Source organism: Oratosquilla oratoria, chromosome 24 (assembly GCF_046742065.1).
Source record: "Oratosquilla oratoria isolate Oo_2021 chromosome 24, ASM4674206v1, whole genome shotgun sequence".
In the NCBI taxonomy this organism is placed as follows: Eukaryota; Metazoa; Arthropoda; class Malacostraca; order Stomatopoda; family Squillidae; genus Oratosquilla; species Oratosquilla oratoria.
The window spans coordinates 35995894-36015823 of record NC_134800.1 but is presented as its reverse complement, the minus strand read 5'-3'; the positions used below and the strand labels follow the sequence as shown (position 1 = coordinate 36015823).

At 41.9% G+C, this 19930-nt stretch overlaps 1 protein-coding gene across 1 annotated transcript in view; it reads left to right on the top strand.

Annotated features, from left to right (window-relative positions):
• Positions 1-2916: 2916 nt before the first annotated feature.
• Positions 2917-19930, top strand: part of LOC143038245 (putative glutamate receptor) — a 33606-nt gene continuing 16592 nt past the window's right edge. Inside the window, exon 1 of the mRNA XM_076207258.1 lies at positions 2917-2969. Within this exon, the coding sequence (XP_076063373.1) occupies positions 2958-2969 (12 nt within the window). The 5' untranslated portion in view covers positions 2917-2957. The remainder of the gene's footprint in view (positions 2970-19930) is intronic.

Here is a 19930-nt window from a genome sequence, read left to right as displayed (position 1 = left end):
GGCTCAAGTGTGTGTGTGTGTGTGTGTGTGTGTGTGTGTGTGTGTGTGTGTGTGTGTGTGTGTGTGTGTGTGTGTGTGTGTGTGTGTGTGTGTGTGTGTGTGTGTGTGTGTGTGTGTGTGTGTGTGTGTGTGTGTGTGTGTGTGTGTGTGAAAGTTATGTATCAATACAGAGAGATTTAAAAAAGACAATAAGAAAAAGAAAACGACAATACGAAATGAACATCGCTGATAAATCCAAAGAGAATCCCAAAGAATTCTATAGTTACATTAGAGATAAAAAGGTTGTTAGGAATCACATTGGTCCACTATTATCTGCTGACGGTCAACTTGAATATTCAAATGAAGGAATGTGTAATCTCTTAAACAATTATTTTAGCTCGGTATTCGTAAACGAAACACCTCAAAGTGAATTCCAAACTGAAACCTGTGAAAAGTCTGGGGTAAACTTACTCACTACGGTAAATATAACAAAAGAAAAAATTAAAAGGTGTATAGACAAACTCAAAGTTAATAAAACACCAGGGCCTGACGGTTGGCATCCAAGAATCTTAAAGGAAATGAAAAATGAGATTGTTGTTCCATTAGAAATTATTTTCAAGAAATCCATCATATCCGGAGATGTCCCAAGAGAATGGAAGCTAGCTAACGTTACTCCCATATTAAAAAAAGGTGACAAAAAGAAACCAAATAACTATAGGCCTATTAGTTTGACTTCGATCGTAGGAAAAATAATGGAAACTATCATCAGAGATGCTATCGAATATCATTTAGAAAGTAACCGTTTGATAAATGATAGCCAACATGGTTTCAGACGGAAACGTTCTTGCGTGACTAACTTACTCGAATTCTACAACACAGTTGTCTCGAATTATGACAAAAGAAACAATATAGATTTAATATATCTAGACTTTGCAAAAGCTTTTGATACCGTCCCACACGAAAGACTACTTACTAAATTAGCTTTGCATGGAATAAGTGGTAGCCTATTAGGTTGGACTAGTAATTGGTTGAAAGGTCGAAAACAGAGAGTTGTTTTAAATGGAAAAACTTCTGGATGGAAAAGTGTTGCAAGTGGAGTTCCTCAGGGTTCCGTTCTTGGGCCACTTCTATTCATAGTATATATAAATGATATAGACCATGGACTAAAATCTACTGTTTCCAAATTTGCTGATGATACAAAACTGTGCGGAGTGGCAAATGATCACTCAAACCAATTAGATATTCAAGAAGATTTAGATAAATTACAGCAATGGTCTGAAAAGTGGCTAATGAAATTTAACACAAGTAAATGCAAGGTAATGCACATAGGTAAAAATAACAGCAAGTACGATTACAAGTTATTTGGAAATTCGTTAACAAAAGTGGATAGTGAAAAAGATCTCGGCGTAATTATCAGTAACGACCTCAAATCATCCAAGCAGTGTATTTCAGCCTCTGAGAAAGCAAATAAGATTCTGGGATTGATTGCGCGATCTTTTGATTTCAAAAGTCCATCACTCATTAACAAGCTATATAAATCGTTAGTTCGTCCACATTTGGAATATGCTGTTTCCGTATGGTCACCGAATCTCATTAAAGACATTGACAGACTGGAAGAAGTACAACGGCGAGCCACAAAAATGATTCCAAATATCAAAAATAAATCATACGAAAATCGACTTAAGCACATGAATCTGTTTTCCCTAAAAAAGCGTAGACTCAGAGGTGACTTGATACAGGTCTTTAAGATTTTAAAGGGAATTGACAACATCAAAAGTGACCAAATTTTCACATTGAATGAGAATCAGACAAGAAACAATGGTCTCAAACTGTCCGGAAATAGATTCAATTTGGAAGTAGGTAGAAACAACTTTGCCAACCGTGTAGTTAATGAATGGAATAAACTTCCTGCACAGGTAGTGCAATGTAGTTCAGTTCGAAGCTTTAAGAATCATTTAGATAAATACCTAAGTAAGATGCTGTAATTATTATAATTTATGTTATATTATTTGTTTTTGTTTTGTTATAATTTGTCTGTCTGATTTTCATTTATTATTAGTTATATGTCAATTTATTATCATTTACTATTTACCTGTTTGTTTGTTATTCAACTATACCAATGCATTTATTTATGTATTTTAATTGTTATTTACATTGTTATAGTTTTAATTTATTATTATGATTTTTTTTTTTTTTTTTTTTTTCATCCGACCTAGATATGGATCAAAAGGTCTCCTGTCGGCATGCTTTGCCTTTGTAATCCTTTGTGTGTGTGTGTGTGTGTGAGTGTGTGAGTGTGTGTGTGTGTGTGTGTGTGTGTGTGTGTGTGTGAGTGTGTGTGTGTGTGTGTGTGCGCGCGCGCGCGCGTGTATTTACTTATTGATTTATTTTACTTGTTTATTTAGTTTAATTAATTTATCTATTTACTTATCAATTTATTTAATGCACTTCCTCGTGGTGTTCATTCATTTCATATGAACTCTCTGTCTATCACTTCTGTTCCTTTTTCCATTCTGAAGATAGCCATCGTATCACTTCTCTTGTCTCTCGTTGCGGACACACTCAGTTTATCTAATCTCTCCTTATCTGTTTTGTCAGTTAGACGATCATTCTTGTTCCCACAATTTCTATCCTAATTTTCATACAACTTTCTTTTTTCAGTGACCACACCAATTCTACATATTTCTGCTGTTCACGATCCTTTTCAATCATCACTATTTTTCACTCGCCTTGAGGTCGTTACTTCTCTCCAATCTGACATATCCTCATACTTCGCATGATTCTCAGGATGGATCCACTAACATTTTCAAACTTCCACATAAGTCTGTTTATCTTATTTTTCATATTGCTTATTTTTGTAGCATTATCAAAAGATCTCTTTCTCATCAGACGCCAATTTAGGCTTACCGGCTTGATAAGTGAAAGCATAGTCTAGCCCACAAGACGAACGGCACAGTGTGTGAGAGAGCGATAGAGAAATGTTATATAGGGTAGATTTTTTTCTTTGTATATAATCTTTTATTACATATGGCAACATAATTGTCATTGCTCTTGTGTTGTACTAAAACATTCTCAGTGATAACAAATAGGAACGTGAAACGAAAACAATAAGATAATAATATTTAGGAAGAACATAGAATATACTAGAAATACAACACATTTGCACAGTTGAAAAGAATGACAATAAAAACGAAAATGTGAGAAAATAAAATAACCATTGTAAAATGAGAACTCGGTAAAATTGTCCGGATTAAATCTATGATTGTTCATGGAAGATGTATAAAATATGTAAAGTAGGTGCAAAAATAAACATTTGTTTTCAAGGCATGCAAAGTCAAACCAAGTAAATCTTATACGAATATAACAAGAACTACCCTGTAATTGCTGTGCAATAATTAAGCAGCTTATACCAAGGACTGGAATTATGATGTATACAAATTTCTGACAATGCATTTTTGTATCTAATTTTCGAAACTTGGGATGTACGAATGACGACTCGTAGCAAACTAAGAGTGAAAAAATATCTGAACTGAGTGGTGTCAACAGATATCGCAACTGTTTGGTATACGCTCATTTCTTCTCCGAACATTCCAGGACATTTCTTCTCCTAAGGGTGGATATTTCTCCTCCAATGGTGAATATAAAAAAATCCCACGCTTTTTACTTTTATTCAGAACACTCAGCATTTCTTCACAAGTCTGGTTTTTCTCCCAAGTAAGGCATATGCCAGTAAGATACAGGATGCGACCAGTGGAAATCGTATCGCATAGACTTGCTGATAAGCGTTTCTTTAGCCCAGAGTCTGAGGCATAGGTGATGGTGCGTTGATCTGCCTTTCTATTGTCGTACAACAGGAATCGACGGCCCTCAACTTCTCCGTCGGCTGTTAATGTGGTGCCTGCTCTAGTCCATTTTCCCTCTATTACAGATCATCAAGGGTCTGTGGTTCTTTTTGGCATGTTTTTTCTCCTCTCACGCTGAATCAGGCATGCGAGTCGATTTTTTCGCTTAGTTTTTATTGGTAGCTGATATAACTTGCGAATGAATCTGCACTGGGTTGATGCTGGAAAATTTCGCCGTGGCTTTCATTTGGATGCGGAGTTGTGTTGACTATTTCTGACGTATCTCTATCATGTTTATGTTCGGCTGACTGAAATGGATTGGCAATTTGCTGTCTGTCAATGTAGCGCCTTTGCACCCGATACTACCTCTCTTCATACGTGTCCATCATATTTTGCCTTTTTTTTTCGTACTGCTCAAGGTACATGTATCCTCTGAAACAACATCCTTCCGCCTCTCGCTGTCCTGATAATTTCTGCCATCATAACTTTCTGCTATTTTAGTCAAAACTGAATGTCCAGCCTTATATACTCTCAGATTTTAAAGTTTGATTTACTATTATTATTCATGTTAGGTCAGATTTATTTTCATTGTGGGAAAAGTTAATTATCATTGTTTTGAAAACGCAAGATAAATAATTTATTTAGCAGTAAAAATAAAGTTCACTATCATGACTTCAGTTCACTTGCTGAGTTTACAATGGAATTTAGATTTTTTTTCAATTAATTAGTTTGTGGTTCCCACCACAAAGGAAATCAACTGATAAACAGATCAATCAACTGATAGCTGCAATCCCGACTTGCTAGGTTGACAATGAAATTTAGATTAAAGAAAAAATATAATTGATTAGTTTGTGGCTCCCTTTAATCTAATACTACAAAGACAATTTGTTAGTAGTATGTAATTCTAGTTCACTCATTGTAGAAGAACCAGAGGATATAGGTTAAAAGAAATTAATAATTATTCGTTATAGCAGCCCTTTGGTCTCAAACTACAAATAAAATTTTAGTTGACTAATTTAATTATTTCAGTTCAATTGTTTATCTAACTTAAGAAAACGGTGGTGATGGTGATGATGATGGTGTGAATGATGATAATTATGATCATGATGATGAAAATTATGATGATGGTGATATGGTAGTGATGTGATGGTAGTAATTTGATAAGGGTAGCGATGTGCTGGTGATGATAATTATGACGGTGGTGATATGGTGGTAATGTGGTGTTTGTGGTTATGTGATAGTGTTAGTGTTATGGTGATGGTAGTAATTTGGTGGTTGTGATGTTTATGGGCATGGTGATGATGAGGTGGCGGTGGTGGTGATGTGGCGGTGGTGGTGATGATGATGTGGCGGTGTTGGTGATGTGTAGGTGGTGGTGATGTGATGGTGGCGATAGAAATATTGATAATTTTTAGAACCAAGTAGTAATTGTTACGTAGCTAATACATGTTGTTCTTTTCTACTACACCTATGACACACTTTCATTGGTAACCAAACTGGTTGAATATCTTAGGGGGTGTTTTGACCGAGGAATTTTATCCTAGGGTGTTTTGTCCGTGAGATGTTTTGTCCTACACTCCTAGTGAGCTAAGGGTTATGTGAAGGGTTAGTTGTCCATCAAACGACGAAGCAAGTCGGAATGGCATTATTGTGTGTGTGTGTGTGTGTGTGTGTGTGTGTGTGTGTGTGCGTGTGTGTGTATGTGCGTGTGTGTATGTGCGTGTGTGTGTGTGTGTGTGTGTGTGTGCGCGTGTGTGTATGTGCGTGTGTGTATGTGCGTGTGTGTATGTGCGTGTGTGTGTGTGTGTGTGTGTGTGTGTGTGTGTGTATGTGCGTGTGTGTATGTGCGTGTGTGTATGTGCGTGTGCATTCACTTGGTCTTTGGATCACGTGTTGGACTCGTGATCGACAGCTATTTCCCTCCTGGAAGAGAGCTCAGAGCTCGTAGGTCCGATCTATGGGTAATGCTATGACCTTGCACACACACACACACACCCAACTCCCCGCCCACGAGAGTCAGAGTAACGACCCGAGGCACAGCGATACCGAAATAATTTCGGCCCTGGGCAGGATTCGAACTGGTTACTGGGAGCACTTCTGCTTCCCAGTTCAGCGCTCTACCAACTGTGCCACCGAGAGAGAGAGAGAGTGTGTGTGTGTGTGTGTGTGTGTGTGTGTGTGTGTGTGTGAGAGAGGGTGAGCCCATTTATAGGGTGATTCAGTGTATGAGTGTGTGTGGTCGATACCACACACACTTATACACTCACCAGATGTACGAGTATATACTGTACATATGGAGGATGTATATGCACATTCTGTTGAATGCACCCTTTCTAATGCTACCAATGGTACATTAGCAATATATGTATATATATATATATATATATATATATACATATATAATATATATACGTATAATATATATATACATATATATATATACACACACACACACACACACACATATATATATATATATATACATACATATATATATATAATATATATATATATATATATACAAGCCGCGGGCTTCGCCGGGGGCCTGGCTCCGCGCTCTAATCCTACGATAGGGATCCCATGCTGGGGATACCGTGTTGGGGTTCCGCCCCGAGGCCGAGGCCGAACCCAAGGGACATTTTTCCTGGTCAGTTTAAGGGAACATCGCAACCACTGAGGACTTACGACCACTGAGGACTTGCGACCACTGAAGACTTGCGACCACTGAGGACTTGCGACCACTGACGACTTGCGACCTTTGAGGACTTGCGACCTTTGAGGACTTGTTACCTTGGAGGACTTGTTACCTTGGAGGACTTGTTACCTTGGAGGACTTGTTACCTTGGAGGACTTGTTACCTTGGAGGACTTGTTACCTTGGAGGACTTATTACCTTGGAGGACTTATTACCTTGGAGGACTTATTATACAACCTCGTAGGACTTGCACCCTCGTAGGACTTACGACCTCGGAGGCGCTTGCAGCCTCGAAGGGCTTACAACTTCGGAGGACTTGCACCCTCGGAGGACTTGCACCCTCGGAGGACTTGCACCCTCGGGGGACTGGCACCCTCGGAGGACTTGCACCCTCGGAGGACTTGCACCCTCGGAGAACTTGCACCCTCGGAGAACTTACAGTCTCGAAAGGCTTACTGTCTCGGAGAACTTACGACCTCGGAGGACTTACAAACATGTACCATTTTTAAACTGTGTCACCTTTGAAATGGTTTAATTTTTATTATTAGTATATCTTTCTTTTCCAAACTCACCATTTTTGGCGCATTTCACTTACTGCAAAGTATCTACATTTAATACAATGTCTTCATTTGATTCCTTCTTCCCTAAAGAACCTAATATTACAAATTAATCGACAAAAGTAAATATAAAGATACCAAGTATTAAGATGATATAATGTTAATCATCAAAATTCGCAAACACAATAGTAAATGTACTCGTACCTCCAACCTCTATTTGAATATCGACAATATGGCTTCCGTTGCAGACATCTAGCTGTCCCCTGTAACAACATATCGCACAGGATGATGATCTACACATGTGCGAAATAGGCTTACAGGGAGGTGTCCGCAGATTGCCACGCCGACTGAGCACTTGAAGGGTTTTAACAAAATCGACGAAACCACCCTGGACCGCGGAGACTTATCTTTTGACGAAACCACCCTGGACCGCGGAGACTTATCTTTTATATTATATTATATTATAATATATTATATTATATTATATTATATTATATTATATTATATTATATTATATTATATTATATTATATTATATTATATTATATTATATATTATATTATATCATATCATCTATTATATTATATATGTGTATAAAAAAAAAAATATATATATATATATATATATATATATATATATGTGTGTATATATATATATAAGGAGATTTAGAGGGGGCTGAAACTCCAGCCGACGCAATTCGTACTGGCTTATATGGCTGCAGTGTCGACGCACAAGACCCTCAGATGTTGTCGGGGGGCCCTCTCAGAAATTCAGTAGCGGGTAGCGGGGCAATGCTGAAGATAGTGGTGTAGGGTAGCGTCTGGGTGGCGGCAATGATGACATCTTTTTTCTTCTGGCGTCGAGTTGTTTTTGACTTGCCAGAAACAACAGTGCTCTAGCCTCAACCAGAAGAGCAAGGTCTCACCTTTCTAGGCGTAGAGCGAGAAGTACAAGGGGTGACTGCCTTGTTCCACCTCTCTCTGACACCTCTGCCTCCAGTCTGTGCTGGAGGAACCGTTGGAACCTGCTTAGACTCCTGGTGTGTAGGCGCAGCTGATTTCTGCTGAGAGGGACGACAACATCGACTTCGGGTCTTTGGTGCGCCACCTCCGCTGCCGCGTCGGCTAGCTCGTTGCCTGGGATGCCTACATAGATCGGCACCCAGTTGAGTGTAACACTCCTGCCCTGCTGGTGGAGCTTTAGCAGAAGTGCTAGGATGGAGGTCAGTAGGCGTACATTGTCACTGGGCTGTGTAGGTTGCAAGCTACCTTGCAGAGACTGTGAGTCCGTTTGGATCACCACAGGACCAGATCGAGATATCAGAGCATGCTCTAACGCTCCCTGGACCGCCATGGCCTCGGCTTGGAGAGTGGACGCATGATCAGATACAGTCCTGCCAAAGGTAAAATCATCCGTTCCGAAGGCAGCCCCCACACTACAAGGTCTGTTGGAGTCCACGGAGCCATCCGTATAATAGACCGCCATCTCAGATCTCGACAGTGCGCAAATGCCCTGTAAGGCCCGCGCTCGCACTCTGTCCTGGTCACATAACTTCTTACTGGGAAGCTTCGCGACAACGAAAGCTGCATGTGTTGACAACCATGGAGGTAGGGACTTGGACTCCGGCTGAGGAAAGTCCCTTCCTTTCTCAAGGTGAGTACTGGTGAGCCCAAAGGAGTCCAGGAGTCTAGCCGCTTGAGATAGCCAGGTACCGCGGTGGATAAGGGTATCCACTCGTCCCAGAGCTATCTCAACGCTCTGACTCAACTCAGTTACCCTGGAACTCTGGATTATTTTGGCAAGAAAGTTAACCTCCAACCTTCTGATCCGTGATGTTAATGAAGGCAATGAAGCCTCCATCTGGAGGTTAACATTCTTAGTTCAAGGTTGAGCCCCTAAGATAATCCTCGCTGCGACATTCTGCCGAGGCTTAATTTTTCCAAGCGCAGCATTCGCCACATTTATGTGAGTTGGGGCAGCGTAGTCCACCAAACTGCGGAACGATTGCACGTAGAACGTGCGAAAGACCTAGTGCGTGGTACCATGTACCTTCTCCGTCATTGCTGTCATGACTATGGTTCTAGCTTTCAGCCTCTCTTTGAGATAGGATAGTTCCTTCTCAAAGGATAGCCTCTCATCAATCCAGACCCCCAGGTATTAAAACTGGTGGACCCAGTCCAGCTCAAGGCCCCGGATAGTGAGGTGCTCCCCCTCACTCCAGAGTCCTAACGCCATGGCTTTCGGTTTTGTAGGGGAGATCTTTAACCCTAACCGGCAGCATTCGGTCTCTACAGTGTTTAAGCAGTGCTGGGCTCCGCGGAAACACTGTCGCTTTCCAGTTATTATGAGGGCAAGGTTCTGCCTAAGAGACAATCTTGCACTCATTGGGGAGAGGTAGTTCCAGAATGTTGGAGATAAGCACATTCTCCAGCATTCTGGCCTCCGATACGTGACCCTGAAATCTTACTTTCGCAGGCCTGTGACTGAGATAGTCAGCAATCCAAAAAAGCAGCCTGCCATTTACACCCGTGCGAGCAAGAATGTCTGTCACCAGTGGACTGGCCAGTTCGAACGCCTTTTCCAAGTCCTAAAAGACCGCGATAGACGGTGTGGCACTGGTAGAATTGATGAGTGATGCTAAGCTGTTTGCTGTGCCAGTGCCCCTGCAATAAGAATGTACATGCTCATGCATGGGACCCATTTTCCACAGCAGCCTGTTTAGCACCATCCTCTCCGCTGTCTTCCCTATACAGCTTGTCAGGCTGATGGAACGATAGGCACCGGGCTCTTTGGGCTTTGGAATCGGTGTTATGATTACCGTCTTCCAAGCTGTTGGCAGCGTGCCAGTCCTCCAAGATGCGTTTACCACCCAGAAAAGAGCCTCATCACCCACCGGCCTAAGGTGGGTCAGCATGGAATAGGTGACCAGGTCCTCTCCAGGTGCCGTATCTGAACTGGTCCTATGTGTAGCCTGTAGCTCCATGCGCGTAAAGCTAACATCAGTCTCATCCAATCGAGTCACCATGTCCTCGACTATGAGGCACCGCACTCCCTGGAGGTCCTGCAGTGAATCTTGAACACACTACGGGAGTGGGTTGCTACTGGAGCGAGAGGCAAAATCTTGCACCAGTCGCTGCGCCTCGGCATCAGGGGCATGATGAGTGCGACGCGGTTGAGTCCTGCCGGTAGCTCTACTGAGCTTGGACCACAGTTCTGCTAGGGAGGCGTGAGCGTTAAAGCCCTCACACCATTCTAGGAACGTTGATCGTCTGTGGATTCAAGCGCTTGAGGGCCACAGGCTTGCCATCCAACGTCTGGATTGCTTCCAACTCCTCAACGAGTTGGTAGCTGCTCATTGTTATGAGCATACTACCATCGTTGAGGGGCCGGAAGGATACGAGCTTACCGTGGAAGGGGCTCCTCTCTAAAACCCTCACCACTCCAAATGATATGTCGTAGCCTGCGGAGGCTACAACCTTGAAGCATGGCAGCTTGCCATCCATATTGCAAGGAGGGGCCACCACCACGGTAGTCTCATCGTCAGAGACAGGCCTGGATCCTGGGTCACAGCGACGCTTTTTCCCTGGCACGCTTGACATGTTTTCAGCAACCGCCATGGCGGCACAACAAAAATTCGTAATTACGTTCCAAGGAGAGAAAGAAAGAAAGAGAGAGAGAGAGAGAGAGAGAGAGAGAGAGAGAGAGAGAGAGAGAGAGAGAGAGAGAGAGAGAGAGAGAGAGAATCTACGGGAGGGGGGGGGGTGAGGTCGCTCGCGCGCGCGGGTCGGCACTAAGTCGGTACCCGCACGAAACCTGTCTATCTCGCAGCAATCAACGAATACGAAGCCCGAGTGCATCAGGTGCGCGAGACCAGGTACAAACTCCTTGCGTACGTGAAAGTAGCAATCGCCTCCCATGTTTGGTTTTGTCCGATGTCTTCCTATAGTATTATGTTACTACATCTGGAGAAGGGTACATCCAAGAGGAAACATGGAATTAAGTAAACTCCAATACTTTCGGGACTTGTTTATTGAAATTGAAATGCGTGGTATATGTGACATAAGCCACTGTCTTCTTAGCGATAATAATTCTTTGTGCAAGAAGGATATAATGCACATTTAGGAGCACCACGAATAATTTGGTTTACATAATACTATTCTAACCATACAGAATATTACTACTAACATTTATAGGTACTTACATATTGATATTTGGAACATAGAAGTATCAATAAAGATATATTTCTATAATGCAAGTTCCAGCGGTGTGACAATTAATGATACAGAAATATATCTATTGTGCGCGTATTCTGTAGAGAACGCATTCTTTAAGATGCGATTTTGCTACATTCCCACTAAAGGACGGTGATGGAGGTCATGCAAGCCGTCATTTTCGGGTCTTTTTCTTGTTCTGCGGTAAGCTTGGTATAGTCGAGTCCCACGTGCATTGGGCCTATAACGACTCGGAAAAGGGCATCGACTACGGGATTGCGCCTGCCGGGGAGGCGATGCAAAATGTAGTTGAACTCTGCGATGGTGGAGAGGTGCTGACGCTGCCGCTGTGACCATGCGTCTGCTTGACGCGTAAATACGTAGACTAGGGGCATGTGATCTGTCTGGACTGTGAAAGGTGTGACGTCGAGGAAGTAGCGAAAATGACAGACGGCCTGGTGGACTGCCAGCAGCTCTCGGTCGAATGTTGAGTATTTTTGCTCTGCCTTCGAGAGCTGTCTGCTGAAGAAGCTGATGGGTCTGGGGCGACCTTGGACGAGTTGCTCCAGGACGGTCCCGATGGTGTGGTTGGACGTGTCGGTGGTGAGGATGAGCGGCTTGCCTGGTGAAGGGAAACCGAGGAAGGCTGTGGCTACCAGGGCATCTTTGGCTTATTTGAAGGCTTCCTGTTGCTGGGGACCCCACATGAGGTCCTTGGGTTATCGGCGAGAGCTGCGTAGAGTGGGGGGGAATGATAAACGCTATACCTGGAAAGAATAGATGGTAATAATTTACCATCCCCATCAATTGCTGCAGCGTGGTAGGGGTAGGGAACTGTTTGATGGCAAATACTTGCCCGGGGAGGGGTGAGACACCGGCGGGCGAGAGGTGGTGTCCTAGGAATTCCACCTCCTTCGTGGCGAAGGAATATTTGTCGTAACGGACCACCAGACCATTCTGCTGCAGCCGCTCCAGTACGGTGGTGATGTGTTGCCGATGTTCTTCTCCGTGCTGAGGGATGATTGGCTGGCAGCAGTGTGGGCCCGTACTGAGGCTTTACATTTCACTATCCATCGTACGTACTGAACCATGTTCGTAGAGAGCAGAGTGAGATCCAGTTGCTCTCCCAAAATGTAAGTAGACTTCACGAAGCTCAGTAGGGCAACTTCAGGTATCTCAGGTAGTGTTGCTAGGGTGTCTTTTGTAAGAGGACTACGTCGACGTCCCTGGTGTCCAGGGTAGACTGTAGGAATTGAATGTTGCCGACAAAGTCGTTGACGTTCCACTGTACGAGCTTTAAATCCCGCTGGGACGGCGGAATGGGGTGGGAGCGGGAAATAGGGGATGGGGTTGGAGAGGATGGGATCGTAGAAGGGTAGGGTACAGCTATTCTGCCACTGTTTCCTCCTCGCTGCTGCATGAAGTTGACGACATCACTAGCTGGCAAATGTCGTCCGTAGACACACTGGCTTCGGAGAAGGCTTGCTGTCCCCTTACATCACTTCCGTTGTTGGGAAATTGGGTCTCAAGCTCAAACTGTGAAGTGAGGGCGGCGGCGTCTCCTTAGGGGGAGGTGCCGCTTTTCTTGGCTGTGGCCTTGACCTTGGCGTCAGCAGATGTGGCTTTTTCGCCGTGGACCGTGAAGGGGCGGGGGTTACAGGGGAGAGAGCAATTGTCCGCGGGGTGGAAGGGGTATTGACCTCGGGGAGTGTGAATTGGTCGTAAACATTTTGTACAACCTTTAACTAGAATCCGGTCGTTGTGATGTCGGTAATCCCGGTACACATTACTATGGTGGCAGCGTGGTTAAGTAGCGGATGGCCTCGACTGAAATCACATGGGAAGTGGCTTGAACGGAGCCCAACTCACACTTCCCCGAATGAGTAACGGGCCGTCATGGAATCACCCTCATTTGCGGTGAAGAAAGATCAAACGACTGATGGAGAGAAGGAGCAGCAGCCCTCCCAGAACCATAAAGTTCCCCATTGCTGTCTCCCCAGTCCCTCCGAGTAATAAGTTGTCGCTATTTCAGTCTGTGTTTCTGTGGTGATTAAGATATATATCTTATACGACAGATTATGTTCAGTATATATAAAATATGTATAACCAAACGCATGTGAATTCTTATTCATGAATATATATATATATACATATATATATATATATATATATATATATATATATATATATATATATACATAGACACTGAATGGTTCCCAGTGATCAATTAATATATTTTTCAAACACAAATCACTTTTAATTCCATGCCATCGCAATCGAGACTGAGAGTCGCTCGAAGGTGGCATCCGATGGAAATTGAAACGTGGGCAATCCGAGGATTCGAACCCAGCTAACCCGTAACAAAGTTACAGTGACTTAAACCAATACGCTATCAAGAGTGATTTCTCTTGATAGCGTATTGGTTTAAGTCACTGTAACTTTGCTATGGGTTAGCTGGGTTCGAACCCTCGGATTGTCTACGTTTCAATTTCCAACGGATGCTTCCTTCGAGCGACTCTCAGTCTCGATTGCGATGGCATGGAATTAAAAGTGATTTGTGGTTGAAATATATATATCTAAGTCTAAATAAAAAATATTCTTCTAAAAAACGCTGTGGAAGTCGAGGACAGGTGGTATCACTGTGACACTTTGTCCTAAAAATATTCTTGAAAAAGCGCTTGGGTAAGTCGGGGTCAGGTGGTATTCTTCTTCTTCTTCTTCTTCTTCTTCTTCGCGTTCCTCTTCTTCTTCTTCTTCTTCTTCTTCTTCTTCTTCTTCTTCTTCTTCTTCTTCTTCTTCTTCTTCTTCTTCTTCTTCTTCCTCGCGTTCTTTTTCGCGTTTTTCTTCGCGCTCTTCTTCACGTTCTTCTTCGCATTCTTCTTCGCGTTCTTCTTCGCGTTCTTCTTCGCGTTCTTCTTCCTCGCGTTCTTCTTCCTCGCGCTCTTCTTCGCGTTCTTCTTAGCATTCTACTTCGTGTTCTTCTTCGTGTTCTTCTTCCCGTTCTTCTTCCTCGCGTTCTTCTTCGCGTTCTTCTTCGCGTTCTTCTTCGTGCTGGGGATCCCGTGTTGGGGTTCCGCCCCGAGGCCGAGGCCGAAGGGGAAAACGAGGGATTAGAGTGCGGAAAGCTGCGGCCGTAGGCCGCTGTTTGCGCAGCCAAGCCCCCGGCGAAGCCCGCGGCTTGTATATATATATATATATACATGTATATATATATATATATATATATATATATATATGTATGTATATATACATATATAGATATATATATATATATTGATATCCGAATATCTGTGTTTTACAAAGGGAAGTTGGTGTCGAAAATTATGAATGTGGATTTCTCTGGGTTTGCTGGCAGTCTCAATGGATAGTTCTGTGTTGTTTTACATTTCGTGTATATGTCTCACCGCATACCATCAACTACGTATTGATGTATTCGTTGACAACATACCTGAAAAGGAAAAGCGAAGATTGGCACAGATGTTCTCCGAGGGTGATCTTTTCGCAAAGTCTTTCAGAAGTAATTCGAAGACACTCGTTGCCGAAAAAGACGCGCTGACCTTCTTGGGGTGTTTGGTTGTGATCACAGGGAACTGGATGACAGTTTGATGTATCTGATTTCCATAGTTTTCGAGCAACGGACGGACGAGTGAAATGGAAGAGGGCCCGGCGAAAAGACAAACTTTCTTATTCGTGGAAGTGTTGGGATGGGAGTCGTTGGTATCTTACAAGAAAGAGTTTCCAAATGTCGAAGCTGAATACAATCTGCAAACTCATTTCAGACAACATAGTTGATTCGCTTTGAAGGTGTCCTTGTATGAATAAAGGTAGCTACTAAAAAAGATTGCCCAAGAAAGGTCGAGGTGTGTATGTGGTTACAAAAACCCTGAAAAGTGGTTGCCAGGAGCATTCCTTGACAGTAGCCTGGTTGGAAGAAGGTGGTCTTTCTGATTTCATCTCGAGAGCACTGCCCATAGAGGGGTACGCAGGCCCGACTAGAAAAAGGAAAGGAAAAGAAAATCAACGGCAAATTCTTCGTCATGGATCAGGGGGGCAAGAGAAACCGAACTCTCCTATACGTTGCTGGCGAACAAGTAGGGCTTTAGCTTAGTACAGCGAAGACGTATGAAAGCTATCAACAATTTGTATTTTTGTAAAGGGAGAAGGGTGCGATGTTGTGCTTTGATCATGATGCGGAGGTTATGCAGGGCCGTGAACTCTGTGCAGTTCCAAGCGCCAAAACCAGTCCATTCGTTACGTCACCGTCCGAGTCTCGAACAATGAGAGTAATTTCGTAAAATCGAATCATATTTTGTATTCGTGAAAGCAACAGATTTGACCTGCTGTATTTGGCGTGTGGCAGGGTAAGTTGATACAATAAAAGTTTAAATTTCTCTATTGACATCGGTAAATTGTCATCAAATAACCCAATCTCCATTACCTAGAAATCAAACTGATGATAGCTCCTCAGAGTTGGTCGTCATTACTTACATTATTATGATATGTTTGTTTATTTGGCTATTTCAGTTATTGCTGTTTATTTTATATCTATCGGTTTATCTACTCATTTATTTATCTGTTCATTCGAACTTAAATTAAGAGGTACAGTACTTGCTTTATTATGGTTCTTGGCAGACGATTCCATGCTACTCTGGCACTAAAGAGAGAGTCAGACAAGTACTTTTCGTTTTATCCTGACTTTCGCTTAGTGATTCCTATGTATAGCGACAAGTGCTGTTATCAAGATTTTTTTTTTTTTTTTTTTTTATGGGCATTTTCCCTTGAAGGAACAAGTCATGTTATGAGTCTTGATTCATACTACTCTTCAATATATATTGTAATCAGGGTATGTTTTATTCTGTCATTAATTACTAAGATATTTTCATTATTATCATTATTATTTGTATTATTGGTACGGTTATCGGTGAGAACGTCCTCTGGTGCCAAAGCGTCCTCGTGTCATAACGTCCTCGATTTTCTGTTTCCGAGCGGGAAACTTGGCCGAGATGTTTCAACAGGCAGGCGTGGACTGACCATGGGGGTCAAACAATAACATATCGAATGAGGTATACATTTGGCTTACAATGTTTATAAAAGCCATATGCAGAATAAAAATCAATTATACAAAATAATAATAAAAAATAGCATAGTTTTACACATTGCAGCGTTCGTCAGGTCGCACCTGTATCTAATTATTAATATCGGGTACACTTGGCAATTTAAGGCAATGCATGTATATTAATAAGTTGATATAGAATAAGGTTTATATTTGGAATTTCTTATAACCGGTAATCTTCAGGCTCACCAGGTAGCTACGGGTAATGGCACGGCGAGTGTATCCATTCGGTACCATCCATTCCAGGCAGTGTCATGACGTGCATGAGATGAGGCGGCCCCCTAATTAGACCGTCGTCCACAAATAGATCGAGGGCGTTTTGGTGTGAGGACGTTTTGGTCCTCTGAACCCGAGAACGTTTTTGACTGAGGACGTTTTAACTGGGCACCTTTGGTACTATTATCATTGTTTTATCATTATCATTATTATTATTATTATTATTATAATTATTATTATTATTATTATTATTATTATTATTATTATTATTATTATTATTATTATTATTATTATTATCATTATTATTATTATTATTATTATTATTATTATTATTATTATTATTATTTTTATTTTTATTATTATTATTATTATTATTATTATTTTTATTATTATTATTATTATTATTATTATTATTATTATTATTATTATTATTATTATTATTATTATTATTATTATTATTATTATTATTATTATTATTATTATTATTATTATTATCATTATTATTTGTGTGAAAGAAGAAATTTGAAGATATATGTGGGTAAAAGTAAGGTGATGAGATGTACAAGGGGTGAAAGTGATAGCAGACTGGAAGTGAGCATTAAGGAAGAGCGACTGGAGGAAGTGGATAGCTTCAGATACTTGAGTGCAAACGTGGCAGGAAAGAGTGGAGTGGAGGTGGAGGTAGAATGTAGGTTGAGAGAAGCGAGTAAATCCCTTGGTGGATTAAAAAATGTAATGAGGAATAGACATTTGGGAATGGAGGCTAAGAGGAGATTGCATGAAGGAGTGATTGTGCCAACAGCACTGTATGGGGCAGAAACATGGAACATAAGAGAGGAAGAGAGAAGGAGTTTGAATGTGTTTGAGATGAGGTGTCTGAGAAGTATGATGGGGGCCACCAGGCTGGATAGAGTGAAAAGTGAGGAGGTAAGGAGGAGAACAGGGGTGGTAAGGGAGCTGGGAGATAGGGTTGATGGAAGAGTATTAGGATGGTTTGGACACATGGAAGGAATGAGTGAAGAAAGACTAGTAAAAGAGGTATGGAAGGCAGATGTGGATCGAGTGAACATGAGGGGGCGTCCTAGGATGAGATGGATGGATGGGGTGAAGGGGGCTTATGGGAAAAGGGAATTGTCTGGTGAGGAAGGACGGGAGAGGACAGAAGACAGGGGTGAATGGACAGTGGTTGTATATGGATGATGTTATGATGCATGAGGTAGAATGGGTGGGGGGATGGGGGGTGAGGTAGTATGTGTGAGAAAAATTTGACGCAGCCCGAAGGGATTTCTCCCCGTCTTCTCCTTTTATGCATGGGGGGGACGAAGAGGGGGAGTCGCCGATTTAATGAAGCGGCCTTGCTGTGGATATACTGTATTTTGCGACACTGCCTCTGACCCAGGGCAGTGGACAGGGTGCAAGGATGACCCGTTATCCAGGAGGTACCAAGATAAGAGGGAGGGTGGAGGGGAATGGAGTGCATTTGGGGATGGAATGGTTCTGAATGGTTATGCCTTTTTCTTTTTGGCTACCTCCCTTGTAAGGGGGAAAAAGCCTTGGTATATGTATGTATCATTATTATTATTATTATCATTATTATTATTATTATTATTATTATTATTAGCATTATTACTATTATCATCATTATTGTTATTATTATTATTACTATTATTATTATTATTATTATTATTATTATTATTATTATTATTATTATTATTATTATTATTATTATTATTATTATTATTATTATTATTATTATTATTATTATTATTATTATTATTATTATTATTATTATTGTTATTATTATTATTATTATTATTATTATTATTATTATCTTTATTATTATTACTATTATTATCATCTGTATTATATTTATTATCGTCAAAAAAGTTCCGCTTTACAAGGGAAAGGGGGACAAGTGTGAGTGTAGTAGTTTCAGAGGGATCAGCTTGTTGAGTGTAGTTGGGAAGGCTTATGGGAGGGTCTTGATTGAGAGGATTAGGAAAGGAACAGAGGGAGTAATTGGTGAAGAACAGTGTGGATTTAGGACAGGTAGCGGTTGTGTAGATCAGATTTTTGTGGTAAGACAGATATGTGAGAAAGCTATAGGAAAAGGTAAGGATGTTTTTTGGGCTTTTATGGATCTGGAAAAGGCTTACGACAGGGTAGACAGGAAGGCACTGTGGGAGGTACTACAGATATATGGGATAGGAGGAAAGCTGTTAAGAGCAGTCAAGAGTTTTTACGAGAGTAGTAGAGCTTGTGTTAGGATTAGAAATGGAGAGTGAATGGTCTGAGGTAAAGGTGGGACTTCGTCAAGGATGTGTTATGTCTCCCTGGCTGTTCAATCTTTACATGGATGGGTTGGTGCGAGAGGTGAATGCAAGGGTAGTGGGTCAGGGGTTGGAAAATGGTTAAAGAAAATGGAGAAAAGAGCGAGGTGAGCCAGTTGTTGTTTGGTGACGACACTGTGCTTGTAGCAGGATCAGGGTAGGGATTGAGGAAGTTGGTGTCAGAGTTTGAGAAGTTGTGTGAAAGAAGGAAGCTGAAGTAAATGTGGGTAAAAGTAAGGTGATGAGATGTACAAGGGGAGAGAGTGACAGCAGACTGGAAGTGAGCATTAAGGGTGAAAGACTGGAGGAAGTGGATAGTTTTAGATACTTGGGTGGCAGGAAAGGGAGGAGTGGGGGTGGAAGAAGAATGTAGATTGAGAGAAGCGAATAAATGCCTTGGTGGATTAAAAAGTGTAATGAGAAATAGACATCTGGGAATGGAAGGCTAAGAGGAGGTTATATGAAGGAGTGGTTGTGCCAACAGCACTGTACGGGGCAGAAACATGGAACATGAGAGAGGAAGAGAGAAGGAGTTTGAATGTGTTTGAGATGAAATGTCTGAGAAGTATGATAGGGGTTACTAGGCTAGATAGAGTGAGAAATGAGGTGGTGAGGAGGAGAACAGGAGTGGAAAGGGAACTGGGAGATAGGGTTGATGAAAGAGTATTAGGATGGTTTGGACACATGGAAAGAATGAGTGAAGAAAGATTAGTAAAAGAAGTGTGGAAGGAGTGAATATGAGGGGGAGTCTTAGGAGGAGATGGATGGATGGGGTGAAAGGGGCATTACAAAAGAGAGGAATGTCTGTGGAGGAAGGACGGGAGAGGACAGAAGATAGGGTAAATGGAGAGGGGTTGTGTATAGATGATGCTGTGATGCATGAGGGGGAGTGGGTAGGGGATGAGGGTAAGGAAGTATGTATGAGAAAAATTTTGATATAGCCCGAAGGGATTTCTCCCCGTCTACTCCTTTTCTGCATGGGGGTACGG